A 27212-nucleotide genomic window follows, 5' to 3' on the forward strand; every position below is an offset into this window, starting at 1 on the left:
ATGGCCATAATCTGTGATGAGGAATTAAAAGTGGCTTCAGTTTAAAGGGTCACAAGCCAAAAAGCTTGGGAGCCTCTAGTTTATATCACAAATGCTTCATTCATGCTTTTCTGCTGGAAGCATGTGTTCTATTGTTTGCTGCTGTGCACAGGGAAACAGTGGGTAGTCTATCTTTTACTACACTCAGCCAACTGTGGCCACACGCTTCCTCCTGTCTCATATTCACTGTCATGAAATGGAGAAAAACCAGGAGGGGGATACAGAGAGAGCAACAGAAAAGGGGCGGTAAAACCATAAAACACAGATAAGATGTGGCTACAGAACCAAACCAAACACACGGTGGATGATAAGACTTAATCTTAACTTAGCCAGAGTGGCCTTCAAACACCTTCCTCAGTGGACTCCGCTGGCCTCTCCTGAGAAGATTTCAAGCCATAAATCACATAAACTTTTCCTTCAAAGCTGTGTTAGCGCTGTTTTCGCGTCTAGTCACTGAGAACGTGCGCTATCAGTGTTCAGGCCTGATAATTCATTAAAGGATTATTACTGAATTTATTTTACAGCTTGGATCTTATTTTCATGGTATTGGTCATAATTTCTAACTGTAACAATAATATTGTTCTCACCGCGACGGTGGCTGAGATTCAAGAAAATGGCATCATCATTTAAACAGTCAGAAAATCAGACAGATTTAAATATAAAAGCTGCTTTACTATGCAGCCTCATATATTCATTTTCTATCTTATACCAGGTGAAATTTTAAAAGTTTCAAATCAGATTCAGTTTCTGAGAAGTCGAGTCTCAGTTGAATAAATTCACGTCCTCATATCTCAAGCCTACATCTCTGAACAGTACTAATACTGATTGCCACAAGTACTATTTGGCAAAGACTAGAATGAACTTACTAGAATTACAGTTCGGTATTATTATGGTTTTGCCTTCCTCTCTGTGACTTGCAAGCATCATGTTAAACAAAGAGTATTCTTTTCATTGATTTAATACTGAAGAGTATCACTGGCACAAGGCTGATTGAAGACAAAAAAAACATCACAGAGCAGATAGAATGAGGACAGCATGTTAGACTTTCGCCCGGTGCATTAAATTACAAGAGTGGATCTGATAGAGCTGAACACAAGAGAGGATATTTCTCTTTGCTCCACAGCAGCTACATCTAACAGCGGGGTACAGACTAAAAATAATTGCCTCAAATGATAATTGCTACAAAGCTTCAAAAACAAGTAGTTTTTTTTTTTTCTTGGTGTATTTTTTCCACATTTGCAATTAATCATAGCTTCAGATACTGTGGTTTTCACCCAATTAAATGTTGTAAAACACTATGCCCTCTAGCACAGAACTACACAGCACAGAAACCGCTAAATGTGTTTCTCCTATCAAAAAGGGATGAAGGGGAGCAATAATTATGTAAACAGAAAATTAAATGCTTCAGACTTGTAGGAGAAATGAAGGCTGAATCCATGCCCCCCCTCCATTTCTCTTTTCCCCTCCCTGCAGCAACCCCCCCCCTCCACCTACCAGTCTCTCAGAATACATTAGCCTGGGTTCCACTGCTCACTGCTAGCTGGTTGCAACATGGTTCCTCTGTGATTAGGTCTGATAGCAAGATGAGAAAGGCACAAGTCGATGCCTTTGTCCTCTGTGCTGCAGTTTAGACCCGCTACTCAAATCCTCTCTATTTAAAACCCCTTTGTCTATACAAACCAGTCCTAGGGAATGAAACGGACCATTAACAAGATTAGCTCACTCATTCTGCTGCCGACAAAGGCTCTGCAATAGGCTGCTGATCATTAGGCTGGCAGCGGGAACAATGCTGATCTATAATCTTATGCCGTGCTCCGATTGAACTATTGTGGCCTATTTATTGTACTCTGAGGGAGATGACATAATGGTAGCCTCTTTTTTTTCTCTCCCCAAGAGAGCTGCAATACAAAAGGAGGGAAAGTGAGATGAAGGGGAGGAAGAAAGAGTTAGTAAAGATAGAGAGAGTCTTAACCCCTCATTTCTTCTGAGTTCCAGTCAGCCCAGACAATCAATAGCAGTAAAATGGGCTCTTGAGATGGAAGCCCTTTCTTTAGCCTCCTTTAAACCGAGAACCCACTATATTGTCATTAAGTTGACCCCTCATTATGCCGACTTTACTGAACCAGACAACACCAGTGACGTGTAACACAACAGTGTTGATGCCTGTCCTGCCATACCGGCTTGCCCTTTTACAGAGACGTCGATCCGGGTCTGTGACTACCTCCGCTGCCCCCCGCGTTCTGTTCGCACCTTTTATATAGAACAGCAAGGAAGAATAAAGGCACAGCACTATATAAAAAAGGGCTTTTACATGCCCCTGCAATCGTCTCAGTCACAGCAGGCAGGCAGGTGGGTGGGGCCGGTAGGTGGCCAGCAGTAGGTCTTCTAGGCACTTGGGTGAAATGGAGTTAAATTTAAAGTGCTGAAAGTGGTTACCAGGCTCACTAACCAGCTGGGTTTTCAGTTGGAAAATTTGGATTGGAAATATCTCTCAGCAAGAGATGAATCCAGTCATTTTAAACTCAATATCTAATATTAACTTGCGTTCGTAAACACATAGGAATGTTTTTAAACCAAAGCTGCAGTACGACTGAATGGTGCAAACCTCTACAGTAGCAGCACTTCTCCATCTATTGTCTGTTTGCATAATATCAGCGACAGGCAAATCTATTGTGTTGCTAACAGTCACCGTCAGGGGCATGGCATTGCTGTAGCAACAATATTAGCCGTAATTACTCTCCCGTAATAGAAATGAGATGTGAGGTGTAATCACCGCTCAGTCTGTGAGAGAGCAGAAGTGGGCCGGCCATGGTAGACTGACTGACTGTGGCGAATGTGTCTGGCCTCTCCGAGCTCCCCAGAGATCAATGAGGCAAAGATCCAACCGGAGAGAGAGGAGGAATCGCCCCTCTGAGAGCCACACTGAAGCCACATTAGACATCCGTTACAGAAGCCTATCAGGGGAAATCTAATAGGTTCACCCTGGTAGTAATCTCCTGCTGTCCAACAAATTCTTACAGGTGAGTATGGGGCATCACAATGTGGAGAATGTGTGGAGAAGAAGGAAAAGGTGGAGAAGCTGTGATTACTGAGTCCATATCATGGCCTTAGCAAGATTCATTTGCTGCTAACATATATAATGTCATACAGAAAATACTAATGTCAGTATGTTGTTGAAATTTGGGTTCCACTTTATTACGTGCATGGTCAGAAATTCCAGCAATTTCAGTTAGGGTTAACAATAAAAATAATAATAAATAAAAAAGTTTCCACAATTTAAAAACCTTAGTGACACATGCTCAACGAACTGAATTGTCTTACTTTAACAACAGAAACAAGCCTTGTTGTTTGTCAGTGTCTTCCAAAACGACCCGCATGGATCAATGTTCTGGTCCGCCACCCTCTATGGTTGAGAGTGTCTGCTCGTTTACAGACACCACCGGTCGAACAGTCAGACTACACAACCAGCAAAGCCTTCCCCCACTTTGAGACAATCTCCACCCTTCTATTCCTGAGAAACACAACCGTGTCTGACATTTGTGACTATGGTGGACAATGACAATCCAGCATTCACTGGTACATGAAATGTGTGTGAGGCCACTGCCTATCAGAGATTTTTTTTATTTATTTTTTTAAAGCTGTGAAATCAGTATTTTTGTATTAACAATTGATCAACTGACTGTGCAGTTCCCCTCAACGCCATTGTTTTGGTTTTACAGCCCACACTTCATTGTTTTGGTTAGGTCTCACTGCTTGTTTTCAGCTGCAGCTGTTTTCAGGGGAAAGTTCTAATAAACGCACCATAAAATACTTGTCCAGCAACAAACAGCTGACAGACAAAGATAGTTATAGCTGGTAAACACAAAGGAGTTTTTAGTTGCTAAAGAGTCAAGTATTTCCCTGAGATAGTGGAGACAAAAAAAAAAAAATGCTAAAAGGAAGTCAACATGTCCAACCATTTGCCCTGAAGCTAAATACCAAAAGTCCATTCTCATTCTACAGGGATCGATTAAAAGTATTCAGGGAAATGTAAGTATTCACTAAATAATAAAAAAGGTTGTTCAGGTAAGCAGAGGGGGGAGCAATAATCCCACACTTCATCACAAAACATCACATGATTCGTGGAACTTCACTTCATAAGATCTAGCCGAGGACAAGGATCTGAGAGGAGGACGGGTACCTTTAAGGTCTAATAACAAAACAAAACTTGAGCTATAGAGTTGTGAAGTCATTGAGCATGCAAAGCCTCATCTATAGCTGTCCTTGTCATCCTCCGAGTCACAACAAATACAAAAGGTCAAGTTATACCTTTGCAAATAAAATGCTGTCTCTTTGGAAACCAATTCAAGTGCCGTAGTGGAATCTGAAAATGTTTGCTTTCACAGGAAAAAAAAAAAAAGCCATTGTCACTCAAGGGCGCTCATCACCCGTTCAGCTTTTAATGCGTCAACTTAATCACACACTTTTGGCTCAGAAACCAGATTTTGCCCCGTTTGTTATGGACTCATTGCCCAGGGCTGCCTAAACACACTTCTCTGCCTTATTAACATTAGCAGGGACAGGCTGAGGAGCTGCAGTCACACTCTGACTAATTCCCTTATTCCTGAGAGGGCTGCGGTGATGTATGAGGGGAATGAGATGGGAGGCACAGGTCGATTGGCCAACAGTGTTGCCATCACACAGTAATGAGATCTCAGAGGGAGGGGAAAAGAGAGGCTGATTCCTCCAACTACCTGCTCGCGTAATACTAATTGGCCAGAATAGGGAAGGTAAGATGTAGGAAGTTTTAATGACGTTATTAAAAAGTACAGAATTTCTTCACCTGCTTCTGAGACATATCATCAGTGATTAGGACTGACACTGTCTGTCTGTGTCTGTCATGTGGACATGCCTGTCCATTAACTCTTCTGTACTTTTGGTGTGGGGCTGATTTTCATTGTTTGGCCTAGATCCCTGATTTTTACTTAAGATACATCTTAATGTTATAGCGTGCAGCGGTATTTTAGACAACAGTGTGCTTCAGCAGTTTCGGGAAATCCCTTTCCCTGCGTCAACACGAAAATTTCCCCTATGCACCAAATGAGACAGAATTTTGCCTATACCTGGGGAGTACAGGCCGTTCCAGCAGCAGATTAATGTCCATGGTTTTAGAATAGCTTGTTCAACTACCACATACGGGCATGACGTAATGTGCAGTCATACATTTTGCTCTGGTGTCCATTTACCATATAGGTTATCTCTAGGGTAGATTCCAGCATGAGTGTAAGTGGAGTCGTTAGTAATTTCCATGTATTTCTATTCCATAATTCATATTCTTAACATTGTTTCAGACGTCAGCCTCTTTATCTGCTCTGCTCCATCATTTGCACATTGACCTCTGGGCAAAGCAACTTTATCTATAAAGCACATTTCATACCCAGGGCAATTCAAAGTGCTTTACAGAGGAATGTTACAGCAACAACTCAAGACTTGCTACATAAAAACACCAATGTATAAAATGTGAAACTATTTATTAAAACTATATAAACATGTAAAAAGACGATAGAGATTAAACAATGTGAGTTTATACGACAAGCAATAAACAAAGCAATAAAGGCACAACAGGTAACTAAAGTCTGAGACAGAGTTCGGTCAAAGGCTTTGGGGAACACAGCTTTAAGTCCGGTTCTAGATGGGCCTGGTTTTAAATTCTCAGGAAGCAGATTCCAATAGCTGCTTCCCTGTGCTTAGTGTTAACCTGTGTGACAATTAGTAGACCAGTCCCCAATGATCTGATGGTTCTAGAGGTTTCATAAAACCTTAGAAATTGAGAAATGTATTCAGGGTCAAGGCTGCTGACTGACTTCAATGTGGAAGATTTAGAATGAGTATTTGGTTTTTCTTGTTCTGGTGAGCATCCTCGCTGTAGCATTCTGGATGTGTCACAACTGTTTTAAAGTTTTCTTTAGGAGACTTGAGAACAGGGCGTTAATGTAGTCTAATCTACCAAAAACAAAAGTGGGAATCAGCTTTTACAGGTCGTGTCAGGACAACACATCTTTGTTTCCGGTAATAATAAAATCTCAAGTGATAAAACGCTCATTAAACAGTTGTTTTGATATAACTGCTCACACCGAGGTACAAATCTAATATGAAGCCCAGATTTCGTACGCTGGAACTGGTATTATAAGATAAAAGATATAAGATAAAGTCCTAAAGTGGTCAATCACAATCACACTTTCGTTTTTTTGGTCAAAAATGTGAAAGTGTGGAGGCAGGGCTGCAGTCAGGTTGTAGATTGCCTGCACGTATGTGTGTGTGTGTGTGTGTGTGTAGCATGAGCCTGGAGACAATCCAGAGGCAGAAATTGTGTGGAGGGCACTTTGCAAATTGCATTGATCTCTCCCTAGACCTGCTCCCACCTGCCGCCCATCCTGATGCCTGTGTTACAGAGATGTAGAGCTGGGTGGGAGCAGTTGCACGGACCTACTTCTTTTTCCTTTGCCTGTCGTCTTCTGCCTCTTTCCTCTGTTGATTTCTTTGCATTTACCTTAAGTCTCGCTATTCTTCCTTTTGCTGTCCTTTCTTAAATCTACCTTTGCACCCTCTCTATCACACATAAACACACACACACATATACATGTCTACTTGCAGCAGCATATGACACACTTTTCCTTGCTAATCATTGGAATGACTGACATGCTTTCCTCTGTCCTTCTAATTACAACATTATTAGTTGTCACGGTGATGAGCAGCAGTGCGGAAACAGAACATGACTTAATGAGCGAGAAATCGTGGTGGAACATGGCAGGAGGGTCAGAATTTACCAAATTTTAATTTGACCTCTGTTAAATAAGTTGAAAGATGATCGTAATATTTAAAAAGGCACTCAGCCCAGCGATCTGTTGAGCTCACATTTGGAATTTCAAGGACTTTTTAGTCCAGTTGTTATTATAGCTATTCCATTGCATTTTAAGAAAACCAAAAGACTATAACCAAGAAACAAAAATATATTTTACAGAGGCTGCAGCCTTGAAAGCTGCTGTTGTTCAGTGTTGGTGAAGCCAACGCTGGGACTGCCTGTGCAGCAAAGCCTCATCTGGTGATGCTGGCTCCTTCACAGTGACCGATATCCAGCAATGCAACATATTTTGCTGGAAGTTTATAGAGATCATGTTTAAGTAGTTTGAAAAATCAAAGCCTAATTAAGCTTAATGATACTCTCATCTGTTGGACAGCAGCCAAGCATAAGCACATAGTCATGAAAATTACATGAAAGGGCTTCTCGTGAGCTCATGGGATCTCTTTATTCACAAATTAAGCACTAGACATGAGAAGAGCTGCACGTCAAACCTCTACTTTTTGAACACTGGCAGTGACTGTTTGGTGTGTTGTTAGTCTTGTTGATTCGTCAACTTTTGGAGTGAAACTGTAAACAAAAAAACAAAAAAAACAAACAAAAAAAAAACGGAAAAAGTATAATTTTCATATTGGTATCAAAACTCAGTATAAGAAATATTGCCATCATATTAGACATTTTACGTGCTCTTTAAAAATGCTCCATAAAGAAAGAAACTGTTTAAGTGTAACTGTTGTAGTGTCTGTATCTGTTAGAGTTTCAAATCTGCCAGATGGAAATCCTATTCAAACCTTTTCTGAATCTTAGTAATTTTAACATTCAGCAACTTGGTAACACAGATCATAAATAAGACACGCCGTGGTAAATAAATACAACTCAGATACTGACATTCAAATACTCATTTTGCTGCACAACATCACACGTTCTTCCACATATACTACATATCTGCTCATTAGCTAAATGGCAACTTTAGTGTTTTGGACATTACTCCTTGCCAGTAACAAAGACAGAGACGATGAAAAAACCTATTTAAAAAAATCAATGACATGATTGCAGGTATTTTAGCAGCTAGAAACTGGATCCAAATGTAACTGCCTATCGGAAAATAACCCTAACAACCACGTTATCTATCCTATGCTGCTATTTTGGCCACGTATCTCTGGTAAAGGAGATACTGTATCTCCAAGGACCTCCTGGTTACTTAAAGACCGAGCTTGACTTACAGTGTACTTTCGCTCCCTTCACCCTGCCAACCCTATAACGAGTACTACACAAGGTCCCCACGCATACTGTTATCGACTGGCCTGCCTCATCTGCCTTGAACCTGCAGTGACTGTCCCACTGCAGCAGCCTTCAGTGCAAATTTACAGTAGTTAAATATAGCTCATATAGTCCATGGCTGAATGGACACATGAACATAGAGTTTAAAACTGAGGTCGCCCATGTACACTGACACGCACACATCTAAGAATGTCAGAAGGCACATTAACAGCTATACAGCCCTCCAACAAATACTCACTCACATTAACACTAACTCAGGGTCACAGAGCTACAATAGAGAAACAAATGCCACTGCAAGCTCCCAATTTGCTTTTCATGTAAAGTGGAAAAGAACCATAAATGTAATTTAATGTTTTGTTTTTTTTTTATTTTTCATTTTATTGTTTAGTTCGATAAAGGAGTTGTTAAACACAGTGCAGCTTCCCCCGAATGGGAAATCGTTTTGGTATAATAAAACAGCAATAAGTCACTCCTATGAAGACCATTGACTGCTGCTGTGCTCACCGAGTTTATTAAAGATGCCATTTCTGAATTGGCAGGCCGGGGAAAATGGCTAGTTCTGGCCAAAAGCCATGTTTGTATTGGCAAGATGTCTGTACTGATTGTGAGCAGCTATAGAAACCAAATAACAAGTGTCAAGGTTGCACGGTTCTAGCAGGATGCTCAAAATTTTCAAAGCTCACTTCACATGACAGCAGACCTGGTTAAGACAAAGTGGGCAAAGCTGAAATCTTGAAAATTGTTGGAAAAAAAAAAAACGTTTTGGTTACACAAAGCTCAGTTAATTTCTAATCACACCAGGTTTTGTCTCAGGTTGAGCAGATGTCAAAATGCACTAATGCCCCCAATTAAATTACTGAAACTGTCACTTTATGCCCGCACAGCTCTTTGGGTTAAAAAAAGCAGTCAAATCAATTTAACTGACATTTCATAGGTGCATGTAGCAGGTGAAGTCCTGCTGAAACAGCTGAACAGATATTACACGAAAAAAAACTGTGGGAAGTTATACAAAGCAAGATTGGAAAACACATTAAAATGTTATGATCGATCCATTTAAATAGCTTTAACCTAGCACCACAATATTAAACCTAAATTTTTCTTTCCTGATATTGACTTCAATATACTATGCAATCAAATATAAAGTAATGCAATTCATGCTCAATGCAATGAACAGCTCTAGATCACACAAAGCCCCTCAAACATGCGCAACCAAAATCTTAAAAACTCACTGTTTGAACAACAGATTTTTGAACAACAGTCAAAATTCCACAGAAATTTGACAAATGATAAAAGTGGTGAAGCCCTAGCTGCGAGTATGTATTGTGTGGGAAATTAATAAAAACGGTTACGTATAACCATTGTTTGAACAGCATTTAAAATACTACAATTACTGTATTTCAGAGGGGGATTACGTGCACTGGAATATAGTCATTGAAATGCTGTTTAACCAGAGGATTTGTTACCTGGGTGTCTAAAAAACTTTGCCAAATGAATGCCTACTGCGTTGTGTTAAGTATCGGTTTAAGCGTTTATTAATTTTCTTTTATTGAGGCACTTTCCCGCTTTGATTTAATCATTCACTGCCCCTGTTTTCATTTTCTGAAGATGATAGCACACAACCAACAAGTGCTTTAGCTATTAGGCTGGAGTGCACTAAGCACACTCCAAAGGTCTTTGCAGCAGGATGAATGGATGCTTTTATAAAGAGATTAGATTTTTTTTTTTTTTTTTTATAACATCTTGTCACAACTATCGGTGCTGTTTGTGCAACACACACAAGCACACACACTGCATGAGAATGTTTCGCATTTCCTCCCTCCATCTGTATGATACCGTAGGTCTAGCCGGGTGAGGCGCCTGGGCGGGGCAATAGGTCAACAGGGAGCAGGATGAGCAGTGAGGGAAAGGAGGCACACATGGAAAAAAAACAGGCTGAAACTGGTCCAGAATTAATTTTCATCATCTCTGTGGCAGCTGCTGCCTAGTTAGGTGATGTGAGGGAGGAGTGAACCATGATGTTACGGAGCAGAGAGTCAGGCGCCATCAGAGGACGTGGAAGGTTTGAGTCTGTATCTGTGTGTCTTTTTTGTGCCTGGAGGGCTGTTCCAGGGCAGGAACTTACCTCTGCAGATGGTGCCGTTGCCCACGTAGCCCGGCTTGCAGGTACACAGGTGTCCTCTGATGGTGTTGGTGCAGATGGCGTTCTCATCACACAAATTTTGGCCGCTGGCGCACTCGTCATGCTCTGAGGGAGAGACGGAGAGGGGAGAGATTCCACAGTTAGAATCACTGTGTGTATCTGTGTGTTTGGTGTGTGAAAGATGGAGAGGTCATTAGAAAAAAAAAAATCCTTTTGGGCTCCACTGATGGCAGGACAGTTAACAAGCTAATTGGCTGAGAATTTGAGACTACAGCTGAACTTTTCTTCTGTCGACAGCCAGCTTTCTGAACATCCATTTTTCCAAACACCAGTTCTGCTTGGCACACTGAAAATGGACGTGAAGAGGATTCTGCAAAATGGAGGTTACTTCAAAACGACAACAAAGGCGTAGCTGCCTTTTCTGCCCCAGTTTTACTTTAAAAACCACCATCAGCGTGTCAGTAGCAACAGCTGAGGCATGCCAGGTGTGCTTACTGATTGCTCAGTATCAGCATCAATTAGCCTAATGATGCTGGCTTAAACACTAGTGACTAGTGAGACACAACATCAAGAAATATATCAACACTTAACATTCACAAAATCACATAAACAAGTTGAGCTTTCTAAACGCTTACAGACCACTAACTCCAGAGAATTTACATCTGCTAAATGAAAATGATTATCAGTAAATGGTTAAATATGGACTCCAGGATGCTACCTGAAAAGTGTGGGCCTGTTGCTCTTAAGAATCCCAAGAACTGTGATTGGTCGGCATTGGCTGATTGTGCATTCTACTACAAATTAATAAAGCCAGTAGAGATTGTAGATTGTAAAGACAAAAGGCTCAGTTATCTTCCTCTTGCCAGCTGCACAACTAGCAAAGAAATCTCTACTGCAAACCTGCTCGCTGTGATCACTGCTGTTTATCTCAGTGTGAGACAAGGTGAACACTTCTGTCCTTGTTGATTTCGCAAAGTGAATAAAAGATTCTAAACATGAATAATGTCGAGAATACAACTAAAGCACCAGGCCAGATCACTCAGGATAGATCTATCTAGTGTTTACCGTGGTGATGATGATGGCTGTACAAACTTAATCACCATAAAACTAAGAAAGCGATGCCATACAAAACAGTGCAAGGCCAACAGTGTGAAAATATGGTCAGTGCTGTTTTATTCATGAAATGCTGATTCACCAGTAACATGGGGGAACACAGTGCTATATGCATGTACATGCTCAGGGTCAGTGTTTTAAATTCTGCTGGGTACCATGAACGGCTCTCTTGACTTTTATAGGTTGCTGTTAGCTAGAGGCCAGAGGGAATGAGGAGTTTAGTACTACAGGCAGGGTGATTAACCACCACTATAGGAGACCTTCCAGTAAACAATAATTCCATCTCATTGCCCTGACAGTGTAAGTCGGGAATGTTAATCTGTAAATATACAGGAAAACTTAAACTTTGCTTCCCAGACGTTTGCTGCATGTCATTGATTTTCCTTTGACTTTGATGGCTGGATACATCTGCTGAGGACTTTGGAGAAATGTTGACGAATATTCCTCAGAAAACTTTTGTTTTGAGAATCAAATACTCACCACCTGCAGCCTGCAAAGTGGCTGGGATTTACTATTAATTATTTTGGATTTACAATGAATTACTATTGTGTTAATGCAGATTGAAACTTCTCAAACTCCCTCTCCACGTTTCTTCTGCTCAATATATGAATGCTTAGCTTCAGAAACCAAGCTGCACCTTTGTGCTGGAGTATTTTCTGGTTTGTGGTGTGTCAGTTAGATTTCCCTGTGTAATAACAATATCAACTGGAAATAAATGAAATAAGCAAATAATTTATCTTAGCCTGGGGCTTAAAGATGAGGTTAGTTCACGCAATATAAATGTGCATACTCCCAAACAAATTTGCAGTTTACTCAAATTACCACAAACCAAATTGACAGACACTGAACCTGGGGCCCCTGAAGGTCTGCAGCTCACACATAAGGTGAATGGATCCATAGATGTGCAGGAAATTTAAGTAAGATCTAAGCTGCATGCAAACAGTGAATGAGGACTTATTGGGTGAGAAGTCCCCACTATTTCTTCTCTTGACTTTGAAGACAGCAGGACCAACCGGTAGCAATCACTAGTGCAGCAACAAGCTGTGGTTACAGGGAGTCAAACTGCAGCGATGGATGTGAACTTTTACCCCTGCACGACCTATGCTCCCCTAAATTTCTCTTGTATTTTCCACCACAGAGAGGTGCTCATAGTTTCTACAATGAAACACAAAATCCATACTATGGATTTCTGGTTTCAATAGGCCTTTTTCACAGCAGACATTTTGAGCTCCCGCAGCAGCAAAAGCCCAGGTGTCACTAACGTCATTAACAATGGCTCTGTTCTATTCAAGACCCCCAGTAAGCCATCACAGTGTGACAGTGAGCCACCATGCACAATAACAGGACCCTGAATCTGATGCAGCTAAATGGAATTCAGCTATCATTTATTTTTTATTTGTTACACCTGTGCTTTTCCTACTGTGGCATGTCAAATTTTCTTCGATGAAAAAGGCCCACGCTTTCTCTCTGCTCCCGGGATGACTGACACGTAAAATACATTTCTTCATCGCTGGTTAATTGTGATTCATAAGTGTCCTACACACGACATACTACATGTTCCACTAATGGGCCCGGCAGAGAAAGGTCCTAATGAGGATGCTCTGGAATTGACCTGAGGCCACCACAGCCCTGCTTACGTGGTAATGCATTATTAGAGAAAAGGGGAAATCTGATTCATACATTTTTAAAAACAGTATAATTATGACAACATGAAATAATAATTATTCTCTGTTTCTTATAAATATGGGAACAACTTTTTTTAGCAACGTGTTTATTGATTCAGGTCTTGCTGCTGAGCTCCTCAAAGCGGTTAAGATGCAGTTAACGCGTCCTCAATTAGAATCTAACACGATTTTGAATGATTATAAACAATACATAAAAAAAAAACAACCTTTGATGATGCAGCTGTGGGGATTTACAACAGATCTGCACAGCTGAGGTATCTTTTTATATCAGACCATGAACTGCGTCTTTAACTAGCAGGCAGGACCTGGCCTGAGGCTGCCTCAGCTCACGAGGTACACACTCACTAAAACACACCCTTCATTAATATGCAAAAGCTTTGGTGGGAGTCATGACTAATACATTTCCCTTAATTAATGAGTGGTGCTCACGGAGGCCCGAAGCAACTAGGAGAAATTATTTAGCTTTTCTCTTCCCAAGGATTTCCTCCCCGTGTTGAACTATAAAGTGGAGGTGAATGTCAACAGTGCTGGTGGGATGTGTAAGAGTTTATGTGAAGGGATATGAAAAGCAGGCTACATTAATGGTAGAGTAATAGAGGAAGAGTTACACGATTAAATATTCAGCGTGCTAATGGCTGTGAGCTGAGAGCAACAGCTCACACAATCAAAACACCGACATCCACAGCTGCTTATTAATGCTGTTTAATGTCCGCTGGCCAATTTGAAATTTTAGAGAGGCATAAACAGACAGATGCAGTGGCTGAATTGATGGATAATGAATAAGTGAAAGACTGCTGAGGTGAATGAGCGATAAATCCCTCCTAAAAACACTCAGGGCTCTGGTTTTTGTGGAGGTGCAATGACCAGTGCAATCCGTGTGATGACAGGTTCACACTGGGCTACAGATTTGTCGGCGCTGTGTGTCCAGGTCGTGCTGCTCTGCACTATCCACACAACAATACGATTTCTTGGAGAAGTGTCTTTCCACTTCTTGAGCTGTTGTCGTTATGTGCACTGTGATTGTCACAGCTGTTTCTGAGCTAGGAGACAAGTGATGTGACTGACGGAGAGTGTAATTATTATTCACCACACTTTCTGATTTACAGGTATGCAGCTTCACCTGGCCTTTTTCGCATTTTTTGCATTGTTGCACACATGGGAACCAAAATAGCAGGTGCCCTTTGAGACACCCACACAATCCACGCCCCCCCAAGACTTACTACTTAGCACTTGTCATTGCTATTGAGCCATTAAAATAGGGAAATTACTGGTATAAAGTAAGTATATTGTTATTGCACCTTGAAGATCCAAGTTAACGCAGTTGTTTGGTGTATTTAGTTTTTTTTAGTGGGGATAACTGTCCACAAGAGGAAAGTGTTTTGTCACATTAATATATTTCCAGGAAAAACATGTTTATTGACCTTTGCTCACCAGTAAATACCTGTTCCCAGCTATCTGTGAACCAACATCATTTTTGTACAACAATAAAACTTACAAAGTTTGTATAAAATTCTTGTACAAAGTCCTTTGGAGAAGTGCATTCATCACAATATCAGACTGAAATGTAATTGATAGGGCGACAGCGTGCTGGATTTTTCTGTTCATTCTTGTGTATTTAGGCTTCATAACAGCTTGTGATTCAGACGTGGTGTATGCACCCGTATCCTGGGCTTCAAGTCTATTTTCTCCTGACTCCCAAATGTACAAGGACTGGATATTAAGCTGTGAGCGCTGCCAAAATGTGTCTGACTGCACAGCAGTGTTGTGGCAGGACATGCTGTATTTATTGAGACACTGACGGGGACTGAAACTACAGTTGCTGCTGGTGTTTAGGTCTCAGATTCATTGTACCTTGGCATAGGCAACAATGGCTGCATCAACTTAAACTTTACTCATCCCTGATTTGCTATGTGACCCAAAGCCAACAGATCAGTGCTAAAAGCTGCCTCATCAACATTTTTGTCTTGCACTTCAGAACAGCTACAAGGCTCCTGCCAGAGGACTCGATGAACCTTCCTACATTAAAAGCACTCGGGACAAGTGGGTAGGTGCAAGACCATGCTGAATTTTACAATCAACAATAAACACTGAAATCAGCCAGTATGTATATGACTGGTTGTTTGATATTGTGAGTTATTGGATAAAACACGAGTTTAAAATAATGCTTAATTATTATTATATATTCCAACATTTGATGGACTTTGTATTTCTATAATAATGTTTTTTTTAGTGGGTGAAATGAAAAATAAATTACAGATCTTGCAGAGTAATTAATGGAATGTACTAACGATCAGAGATTGATGAAATGAACCAGTTAGAGTATCCGGGGGAGTTTTTATTTTTATTTTTTTACCCCCACAATACAATAACCCAACCCAGTGATGAATGATTGTGTCACTGGAAAATTATTAAATTGACAGTAGTGAGCTCAGTATCTCTCTTGGAGATAACAACAGCACGCTGCCCGGGTTTGATCTAATTAGTGATAATTATAAAGTGACGGGGTGTTAGGCCTGGACATGTGGAGGCGCACAGTGTCTGTGAAGCAGAGCAGAGAGAGTGGTTAATCTGCAGCCAAGACCTGTGTAACCTGGGACACAGGTGTTTCAGATACAGCAATCAGATACCTGCAGAGTAAAAGAGATACAGATTATTATAAAGACCCAAAGCTCAGGGTCACCCAGACAACCCCAGGGGTCATCACTGGTACCTAATCCTGAACATTAACTCACAGTGTAGGTGCTGGGTGTTTATCTTGGATGTTTACATCATCCGCTGGAGACCCTGCCTTCTTATCTGTGGAGGCTTCTACTGTAGCCTTGGTTGCTATGGTTACTGCTGAAGGGAACGGAGCAGATGCATACTCACACTTCAGCTAGGGATAAAGAGTGAACTATGGCCTATGGTAAGTGACATGTGGGTGACCTGTGTGGTAGACATTCCCGGAATTGCACAGAGTAAGTGAAATAGACATAATGAAAGAAAATTCCTTCACAGACAGTGACAACGTCCATTTACTCAAGTGCTGTAGTTAAGCACAATCCTGCATTTAGAGTGTTTCCATTTTCTGCTGCCTAAACCTCCCCACCACATGTCAGGGGGAAACTTTGTACTATTCACGCCACCACATTTACATGACAGCTGTAGTTCCTGTTCAGAGAAAAATTTTATAAGAGAAAGCATGTCAGCTTATGAAATACAGTATCACGTCAAAGACCAAAGCAGCGGTTTCTCGGCTTTTTGTCTTGTGACCATCCGACAGGTAAAGTGATCAAATATTTTAGTTATAACAATTAAGGTCTGAGAAAAGTGAAGAAAATGAATAAATATTTGTGTAGCAGAACTTTTTCTCCTTTCCTCTCCTATTAATCACCTCACCTCAAGTTTGAATTATTTGTCATGAAATATTTTTATATTGCATTATTGGTACTTTTACTTAAGAGAAGGGTCTTGAGTAATTCTTCCTCCACTTTTAGGAAGTAGTGTAGTGCACTAGGTAACACAAAGGGAATGACTTTGTACACTAAGCTGATAAGTGCAAAATGTTGTACATCTTTAGCAAACTTTCTCTGCATTCGTTCCCTCTGCTGTCTGTGATTTATGGCTCTTCACCTCTACTTGCTCATCTACAATCTAACAATCTTACAATTTAAGCTTCCTGGACTGTGGTTCTCATTGTAATTTGTTCTGGATCAGACAGGCAGCTCAAAGCATTAAATATTTATTCAAATGTAAATATATTGATGGTGTAGCTCAAGTAGCGCAGACCCAGTGTGAAATTCAATGTAATCTGTGTTGAAGTGTGGAGGATAAAACTAATAATTTATGACATTTTGTGCAGTGCACTATAATGTTTGAGAGTGTGTCATGAGAGATAATCATTACGTTAAAAAAAGAAAAGACACGACTGGGATTGTAATTAGTGTAACACAACCAAATTCCCTTTATTCACGTCACTACAGGCTATTATTAATGCCTATTATTAGACACAGCAGGGGTTTTCTGTTCTGACTGTTGAGAAACCTCACTCATTCAAAATATTGAAGGACTACTGAATATTTTGTTGCTGTTATGAAAGAAGCTGTTATCAGCTACATTACAGCCAGACGTGATCTTCCATAGATCTTCCTCCAGTTTTACATCTTTTAATTTGACAGCTGCTCGAATCTAAGTATTTGCTTGTTTTCATAGTCTTCCATGGCAGCAAACTGAATGCCAACTCTTCGTCAGACAAAACAAGACATGTGAATTTATATACTCGAGCTTTTATGAAATTGTCATGGACACTTTTCAGCTTAGACACAGAGTGTGTAACCCTCCATCATACTTTGTCTTGAATGTCCTGTCTTATCCTGCTATGTTTAAGTTTTCCATAAGAGACTAATTAAGTACTTCTGTGATTACTGTAATTAATTTATTAGAGATAAACCCAAGTGGCTACATAGTCTATGTCCTTTTCTTTCTGAAACCTAACCTGTGTAATTTTCACAGTGGAAATCTCTGAAACTACACAAAGGACTTTGGATTGACGCAGCAGTTGATTATTTTTGTTGGACAAGTAAACAACTAATTATTGCGGTATAACCTACTGAATGCAGTCCAGATTTAGATTTAATGATGTGTGTATTGTGATGTACAGTTTAATAATGAAATCTCCTTTGTGTGCATCAACTAACTAAAGTAACTGATGTGAGTGTGCTGCTGTGACCCAGTTATCTGACTGAGCAGCATCTGTCCAGAGCCTTTAAAACTTCTTCTCACCACATCACCATCCTCCTCTTCCAGGAGTGAATACTGCAGCAGCAGTGTCTCCACACATCTTTTTATACCCTCTCTGTTTGATGCCTATTTTTACATGTCTTTTGGTTTTTTGTTACTTTCTCTGATTACAGATATTTTACTCAAACTGGATTGCCAACATGTCACGGAGAAACTAAACTGAAGTCAGAGTTGTTCGTGTCACAGAAATAACTTCTGCTGATTTTTTTTTTTTTTCCTCGGGTTTCACCTGTCATCTGTTCCTTTTTCGGTGCTCAGAGCCTTTTTTCTAAATGGTCTCTAAAACTTAGCTTAAAAGTGACAGACACTGTGTGTATTAGGGGATCTACACGTAAAACCAACTCCTCATGATTTACTTTTACTTTGCATAATAAATATCTAAAACACGTCCTCATCTTTTAAGCGCCCACCGTCGTCTCATTCAATAATGTCAAGCAGAACACTTCACTAATGTGAAATTTAATGACCAGTGACAAGCCCATAAAAAAAGAACAGAGCACCGCAGGATTTTTCAAGGGTTTTTTCCATCTTTTTTTTTTTTTTTGTCAACATAAAGTCGTCATGCTCACTTTCTGCCTCTGCCTCGCTGCTCACCTTGACGTGATGTGAACTCAGAGATCTGTGCTGTGTCACAGGGGAAAAATATTGACTCCCTGTCATAGCATTTAGCTCGGAGGACATGGATTTCCATAAAATTAGTTGGAGAAAACTTCTGATTTTCCTGCAGTAATCCACCTGGAGTTCAAAAAGCAGTTTTCTTATGACCCGAAGGTCAATTAATTCCATCTCAGAGCTGCTTCTCAGTACTACAGCATGCTAAGAAAAAAAAAAATCATTATTAAGATTTTATTAAGACAAAACAGAGCTTAAAGGGCTCCTTGGACAGGGCAGTCTGGAGTTAAGAACCTTTATGTCTTCTGATGACTTTTTAAGACTGCTATTTTATCTGTCCTTTTACAGTGCAGATGTACTTTTATTTCACTTCGTCTCTTGTTTTTTACATCATAATTTATATCATCACTGAACTAAGGCACTAAAGTAAGGCACATATGCATAAGATATATTTCTATCTAGATGTTAAACTAATATTTAAGAAAATTTCCACAATTCCCCAAAATAAAATGATAATTAATATGTATTTCTATTTCCTATTAATATTTTAAAAAGGGGATAATGTTAGCTTTGTGGGGAAGGTAATGATTCACAGGAAAATAACATCCAGCAGATGTGGAGAAACATCTGTGTAGTGGTGATGAATGTAAGTCCTGTACTCACTCTCCTTTACAACCTTGTCTCCTACAAATTAGTTTATGTACAATTAAATTTTTACCAATTACATTGTGGTGGAAACGTAATCACTGAATGAAAACGTAAACATATGAGCTACTGCAGATCAGCTGTATATAAACATAATTTCTAGAAGTAGGTGTTGCCTTTCAGCTCTAAGATGCTCCACCAACTAAACAAGAAATTAAACAAGAATAAGCAACTAAAACCAGTTTCCTCATCATCATTTACAATTTTCTGTTTTCTTTTTTCCTTTTGGCTCTTTCGAGTGTTTTTTTTCCCACTGGTAAATAGACTACATTTATGTAACACTTTTACACCACAGTGCTTAATGCTTCTCATTCACCCAGGGCGCCAAAACACACACATTCACAGGTAATGGGACCTTATTTATAAGGATTAGGAGTTTCTTGCTCTAACGTCTGAACAAGCAGTGTGAGTATAGATTTTACAATTCCTTATATACTCTTACCATTTACATTACTTTTAACAATGTAAATATATTTTTGCAATGAAAAAGGGCAGAGGAAGCAGAATAAGCGGCAGCAGAGGAGAAATCTGCTGAGGGAGCATGTGTGTGTGACAGTGACATGCTACTAATAACATGAAGCACTAAAGACCCAGCACTTTAAAACAAGTGCCTCTCATTATGCTCCAAATATGTTCATTTACATCATAAATTACTGCTGCTGCCTTAGCTTCGGTTTGCTTTATAGACTCCTCACCAACGAGTTCACAGCCTTTGTATTCAGCAGCACAGAACCAGCGAGATAATGCAATTCATTTACTACCCAATGAAATATACGGCTCAAGGCCATAAAGATGCTTAGGCTGCAATTCACATTAATGAAAGCATGTTCCATTAATGTGCTCTGTCAGTAAACATTCATCCCATTATTATTCCACATGTCCCCATGTGTATTCAGCCAGGGGAACAGGAAGACAGTGCATCAAAGACGGCGACACAAAGCTTTAAAGAAGTGGCGTAATGTGAGGAAAGGTATCAGTCAAGATGGCTGTACAGTCTGCTGACGAGCAGGAAGAAACACTCCTAACATTCAACCCTTTGTGGGGAAGCTAAATATAAACATCAGCGTCTCAGAGTCAAAGTGAGGACTGAGGAAAACTTATCTGACTCCTTCCCAAACTGTGTTTGATGGGCTTATTAAATTGTCTGGTGCTGAGCCAGCCTGACAGCGTGACCTCCATTTTTGAAGAGTTAATGTATACAGGGAGGGTTGCCAAGGTTTCCAGGCTCGTCACACCTGAGCTCCACATTCATTACATGCATAATTGGAAATGGATTTGATTAAATTTTCATTAAACATATATTGTGTCTTGGGGGGTGTGCGGCCTTTCCCAATGCTAGAATTTTGGAGAATATATGTAGCAACTGATGCATGAAATTAATGGCAGCTTCTTTTGGTCAGCGATACAGCAGAGCCCGAGCATATTGTCTGTGAATAGCACGCTGATAAGAAAATAACTAAATCAAGTATTGATCAGTGGAGTGCAGATGAGGATAGAAGAGAAATACACTAGAGGATCAAAGGCAGCGCCACTTGAATCAAGGAAATTAAACACTTGAATCTGTTCAGTTCAATCAATACAATTAAAACACCCCCATGTGTATATGTCAGCTAAAGGAAATACAAAGGAGTCGCAGGTGGAGAGACTAATGACAGTTTGATTGATGTGATTTTTAAATCAGTACTGATATTTAAAAGTTAAAACAACAAATACTTTTTTTTTAACACTTAAAATTAAGATCCCCTCCAGGGACATTAGAAGATATATAAGATTACTCTGTTTTTCAATAATAATTTGTGTTTGTTGAAGGTTTTTCCATAAAAAAGTTCAATTACCAGGTTAGAAATTTTTAAACTGACATCCACACCTCCTCCCTTGTTTCTCTGTTTCATTTCTCAGTTGTGTAAATTACCGTTTGGACCAGGATTGGCTTTCAAACTACTACTACTACTACTACTACTACTACTACCACTACTACTACTACCACTCTGTGCTAACCAAAATAAATCATATTTTAGTTCAGCACGGAAATTTTCCCCTTCAACAGATGAATTAAAAATAGTGTTTACGTGTCAAACTCTGCACAGTGAGGGTCAAACATCCAGTGACCAAAACACATTTTTGAGTGGAGGAATATAAATATCAGGGCAGGATATTTCACAGTTAAGTGTCATCCTTTATGATCAGTTCTGACAGCTATCAATATAAGATGTTTCTACAGTTTGTCAAGTTGAAGTTTTTGAAGAGGTGCAGGAGGCTCGCCCTTCTTGCCTTAATCTGTGTCATTTCTGCCACATTTCCCAAATCTCTACGTCTCTACAATCTATACACTACAGTGTCTGGAGCTAAGATGAATCATACTTTGAGATTTAATGTGTCCCAGTTATGCGATATGCAGTGGGCAAAGCTACAGCTTCTAGTTTACTTACACTTACTAGGAGTTTACTTACAGCCTGGAGCCGAGGGGAAGGAAGGACGTTAAATCTCTCATTCCAGCTGTTTAATCTGTAACTGTGAGTCTTATCAGTGTCTCCTTTATGCAGAAACATTTTCTCTAACACCCAGAGATCATAAGATAATATACACAGTGGGAGTCACACAACTATTTTTACAGCTACCTGTGGCAGACAACTATTATCCACCAACACATGAAGTCACAGATCATAATGACCTTCACAGGGGAAATAGCTTGAGTTCTGCCTGCACCGCACCAGGCTGAGGGTAAATGTTGATATCTTATATACTTTAGCAAACTGGAGTCAAAGCTCAACACGCTGATAAAAAAATATTTTCAAAAAGATATTCTGAAAATGAATATTTTATAAATTTATAAACCGCGTGTTTTTGCTTTGTAGCCAGGAAAGTGTTTTCATTCCTCAAAGCTCACCGTCTGGAAGGTCTTTACAAGGAAACACCTCCTGATAGACAGGAAGGTTTCGATCACACTTTTAGCAGTCGGGGGCATTTTTCTAATTGATTTATGTAGGATGAAGCATTTTGTATGCACCTTATGTGTGAACCATCAATAACAAAAACTGAGGAAAGACTAAGATCTGTTGTTGCTGACCAGCTGGAGCTATTTGATCTCACAGACAAAAATTACAGTAGCGCAGCGTAAACAAAACGAGTCAAGCCTGAACTCCACTGGGTGCTTTTTTAGATTTGTTTGACTGTAATTATTGAGTTTCTGTTCACTTGGACCTAGCAGAATAGAACATAGAGTGGAATGTAGCCTCAGTGTAGAGCAGAGTGGAGTAGAATAGCATGTCGCTTTGAAAGCTGCACCGGGAAAAGCATCACTTCTGATTTTTGTGGTGGTGTGATGATTTGCTCTGAAGTGATGCATTTTAGGTTTTTTTTGTTTGTTTGTTTTTTTTTTAATTAAAAGAAGAAAAAATTGGTTTGTCAACTGGAGCGCTGATAGGAGGTTTGACAAACACCAGAAGAGAAAGTCAGGACTTGGACTACAAAGCAGGAAATTGGCCTAAGGCACCACAACATCAGCAGACCTGTGGATTGTGTGACAACTGTTTTGTTTTTTTGCAGAGGGAAAATTTGTTTGGGAATATGCATCACTGGGCACAAAAAATGGGGGAAAAAAAGTCCAAAAGGGAAAGACATCATAGCCCATCTTACATTATTTAATGGACTGGTGATCTCTGTGCAATAATGTACACAAGATGAGTTTCACATCAAACGTCCTGTAAATGTTATTTTGAACAGGATACAGACTAAGAGTGAACTACGAACCGATCTGGGCTGCATAAACATGTATCTGACGACAGCCCTGTGGCATCTTGAGAATGTGAGGTATAGAACCTCGCGCTTTCTGTCACCTCTCTTCTTCCGTCGGTCCATCCCTTGTTTCCCAGGAGCTGCTTCCCTGCTTCCATAGAGGTGAAATCGAGCGGAACCACAATTATCACAGCCTCACATTGTTTACAGGGCGCTGTCTTCACAAAGGACAGGCTCCTCCACCAGGCAGGAGGCAGAGACAGGGCTGAGGCTCATACATGATGAGTTGTGTAAACGTCCCATTGGTGACATTTTATTCCTCTGAGGAAGGAGATGCTCACATTGTAATACTGCTCATGCAGTATTACCTCATTGTCACAATGCAGGTGACTTCCTTACCTCTGACAGAGGACAGGTATTGATCTCACCCTATACTTTCATTAACCCCTGAGCAGCAGCTGAGCAGGTAGTGTTGCTTACCCTTACTTATATCTAGTACATATCTGGAAACTCTATATTTGACCACATTTCAGCATCCACAGACATGAAATGTGTGGTACTCCATATGGACGATTATTCATTTGTTTTCCTCCGGGTATCATAGCTCTACCAATTCGCTGAAGCTAATTTCACTCACTGTATTCAATCCAAACAGCCAGTTTGGTCCCTGAATAAATGTGCTTCTTGCTATTCACCTGATAGGCTGCTCCAAGATCTTGCAAATTTCTTTGTTTAATGACAAAATGGTTTTCACCGTGTCTGTGTGTGTCCTGCTTTAATGCAGTAACAACAATATAATTACCATAAACCTTTCCAGAGCCACAGACACAATGAAGAGCAACAATACAGATTTGAGCGCAACGCACCAATTACAGGAGCTAATGAGCAATCGTGTTAGCATTGTAAGATACGAGCAGCCGCGCCGCGAACGCTAACTCTGTTTTACATTCATGTAGAAGATCTGAAACTAGCGAGAAGAAGCTGAAGGAGAAGCAGGAAGAGGGAAAAGGAGACAGAGGGAAGATTTATCTCTCCCAGCAGATGTAGAGAGTGCTCCTTGGGCTCCCAGTCAGCAGCCAGGACAGTTTACAAGCTGCAAAATAGATTGATTGTCCATGGATCCCTGTCCCTGCATGGCTGCCAACTCTGAGCTAATTAAAGAACACTTCTCCAGAGAAACACTGAGCAGCAACCAAGCACATCCTATTCACCCTTGAGAAAACAGGCTGCTCTAAACCCCTAAACATCGGAAGCCCGCTACGCCAAAACAGGTGTAACTGAATTGTACGCTGAGAAATAGCTTGAGATCCACAAAGATAAACTTAGGCAGAAAATTTGCATTGTGTTGTTAAAAGTAGGTAAATATGTTGTTGAAATTCCCCTCATGCTTTGCCCTAACATTCAGCTCTGAGAAGGTCAGGGATGTAGAAGAAGCAGGATCCTGTTGATCAGAATATTTAGCCATTTAAAAAAAAAACTGAATGGCTGCAATCACCTGTTCTTGTTCAATCGCACGCTGATTTTCCCAACCTTTAAAAAGACAGACGCGCCGCGGTTTTCACCAATCAGTTTGCATTCATTTTCCTGCACACTTTAATTTCCGATAACAAAAGATACCGCGTCACAGCCGCAGAGCCGTGTGGCCGGCAGCTGATGGAAGCTAACATTTTCCAACACATGTAGGAATCACAGCACAATTAGCGTGGGCCAGTGTGAAAACCACAACGAATAATTTACTTATTCCTCCATTCAGCTGTATTATCATAGCGGTGTATTTTCAGATTCAGATTTCACAAACAAAACATACTATCCAAAGTAGTAGAAATTTATGAAAAAATACGCGCATCAGTAAAAACAATCCAATAATGTAATATGCATAATATCATAAGTGCTTTTCATTTTTATACTTTTACTTCTGTCTTCTAACTTGTGGTGGAGTATTACTACATGTGTTGCCACTTTCACTCAGTTTCTTACTTGTACATTGCGTCATAAAAATGAGAATGAAAGATGAAGCATGCCGACACTGCGTCCTGATGTTTGCCACAGTTAACTGCCCGGACAGGTGCAAAGCTGCAAATACCATAACTGTAACAACACAGCTTTAAGGCTCACCAAAGGGATCACCAAACCAGCAAAATCCATGAACAAATTAATGTTCCCCATGTGATGAATTTCATTGAAATCCATCCATTAGTTGCAGTGACATTTCAGTCTGAACAAACTATAAACAACCAACACCGCTATGCTAAGAGTCCCTCTCTTGGGTAAGTAGTCTTGCAGAACAACACTGGAATGAATGTAAGGAGGGATGGCTGTAACCACCTGTAAACACACACTCACTGCAGATCAAGAGGATTTTTCCAGCTCACTGGGAAACAGTCCGACAGGCTCCAGTGCCATCACACATCAAACTGGATCACCCTTCTTTCAGTTCAGCAGACTTATTTTATTTACTTGTTTTAGAGCTTCTGCAGAAAAGCAGCTCAAAAGCTATTTGAGCTCATCACAACGTTCGACCACAGGTTTCCCAACCTCAAACCAATCTCAAACACCTAAAGTATGTAGATATTACTGACTGGAGTCAGTGTGTGTGTGTGTGTGTGTGTGAGACATAATGTAATAAGGTCTGACGACTCAGTAATGTGTTTGCAAGCACGAAGTCTTACCAGTGCAGGAGTATTCATCCACCCTGATGAAGCCTGGCAGACAGTCACAGCGATGGCTGCCGGGCAGGTTGACACACACCGTGTTGGACTGGCAGTAGTGCATCTGGGTCGCACACTCATCAATATCTGAGGACAAACAGAGCAGATACAAAGGATTAATAACTTCCCGGGCAGTTCTCTAAAGACACACTCAGGACACGCAGAGCGACTCCTCGATGAAGCAGGTGGATGAGGCTCACTGAACTGATTCAGCACCGTTGCTTTAATCACATTACAAAAGCAGGCTCTCAGGGCATTGCCTCGTTGCTTACAGTTATTAATTAGAGCGTTGCCCATCCAAAAACAGGCCCAAAAAATTGCCATCACTCATCAATCACACAGGCAAACAAGACAAACTTTCTCAAACGAAAGTGACTTTTCCTCATGTAAATATATAGATTTAAGTGTGTTGTTCAGTTAGAGCAATAGAAAAGAGAACTAGGCAGGAAAAGAAAGAAAAGATGAGAAGAAAGCATAAGAAAGGAAAAAGGAAAAGGAAAAGGAAAGAGGAGACATCTGATGAGATAAGGACACAGAGGAGAAGAGAGAGCAGCATTTTTCCTGACATCCATAATGTGCCACTAATACCATGATATATTACAGCGTCTCTCCATACACAGAGTCACTCTCTTCCTAATGTACCTTGAAAGACATTGTATGAGCATTAAAACACAGAGCTCGGGGAGGCATTAGCAGAGCAGGATGACTGCTGATCAAACAGGATCGGAAACACACAAGGGAGGTGTTATGCAGAGGGGCCCAAATTTGTGGGTGTGTTTGCGTGCACGTATACAGCACACAAGTATTTATGTGAACGCGAGCAGCAGAGAACCAGCTTCCTGAGGCCTTTCCATCACTTAAGGGACTTGGTATGCTACACTTAAGGGAAAGAGAGAGTGAGGATAGTATTTCCATATCCTCTCCTTGGATAAATACATTCTAGCTCTGAGGTTTTCAGCTCACACTTTCCCCTTACAACAGAATGAATTTGTATGAAGTATGTAATTGACTTACATGCAACACCCAGAGGTTTTTTCTCGGCAAATTTCATCCTTGGAGAGTGTACAGTAGGGGTGTTGAATTGCACAATCAAAGAGAGACGGATTGTGTATTCAGCCGTACAAAGCCTCACCGGCCTTCAGCATAAAAAGCATTGATCTGCTACATCAAAAACATGGAACTTATCCGAGTGCTTTGAGGCTGTGAAACAGTACCTGAATCCAATTTCCATCTTGTCCTGAAGTACTACTCCACCCTGAAAGCTGCTCATTTGATTATGCTTTATTGGAGAAAGGCACCGAAGTGTTGTTCAAGCCCGATGATGGCCGGCCTGTGATGTCGCCGACACACGGCCTCAATAATTCAAAGTCGAGAGCTCGGTGCATTTGTCAGCTTTCATTTACAGTGGGAAAAGCATCTACTGTCAAGTCTGAGGCATGATGAGGCTTTCTGATCTCTCTTGTTCCGAGTTCCTGTATCCCCTGTGTTTGTAACTGTGTGTGTGTGTGTGTGTGTGTGTGTATGTGTCTGAATGTGTGTCTGTGAGTGTGTGTTCGCCCTCTGCAGCCTCCTCTGGG

The 27212-nt window shown here is 40.5% G+C and overlaps 1 protein-coding gene across 1 annotated transcript in view; it reads right to left on the reverse strand.

Annotated features, from left to right (window-relative positions):
- The window catches only part of LOC121180893 (protein kinase C-binding protein NELL1-like), a 209276-nt gene that overhangs the window by 40375 nt on the left and 141689 nt on the right, over window positions 1-27212 (reverse strand). The window contains exons 13-14 of the mRNA XM_041036577.1: window positions 25597-25722; window positions 10281-10403 (exon numbers count right to left, since the gene is read on the reverse strand). Coding sequence (XP_040892511.1) covers window positions 10281-10403; window positions 25597-25722 — 249 coding nt within the window. The remainder of the gene's footprint in view (window positions 1-10280; window positions 10404-25596; window positions 25723-27212) is intronic.

Source organism: Toxotes jaculatrix, chromosome 1 (genome assembly GCF_017976425.1).
Source record: "Toxotes jaculatrix isolate fToxJac2 chromosome 1, fToxJac2.pri, whole genome shotgun sequence".
NCBI lineage: Eukaryota > Metazoa > Chordata > Actinopteri > Toxotidae > Toxotes > Toxotes jaculatrix.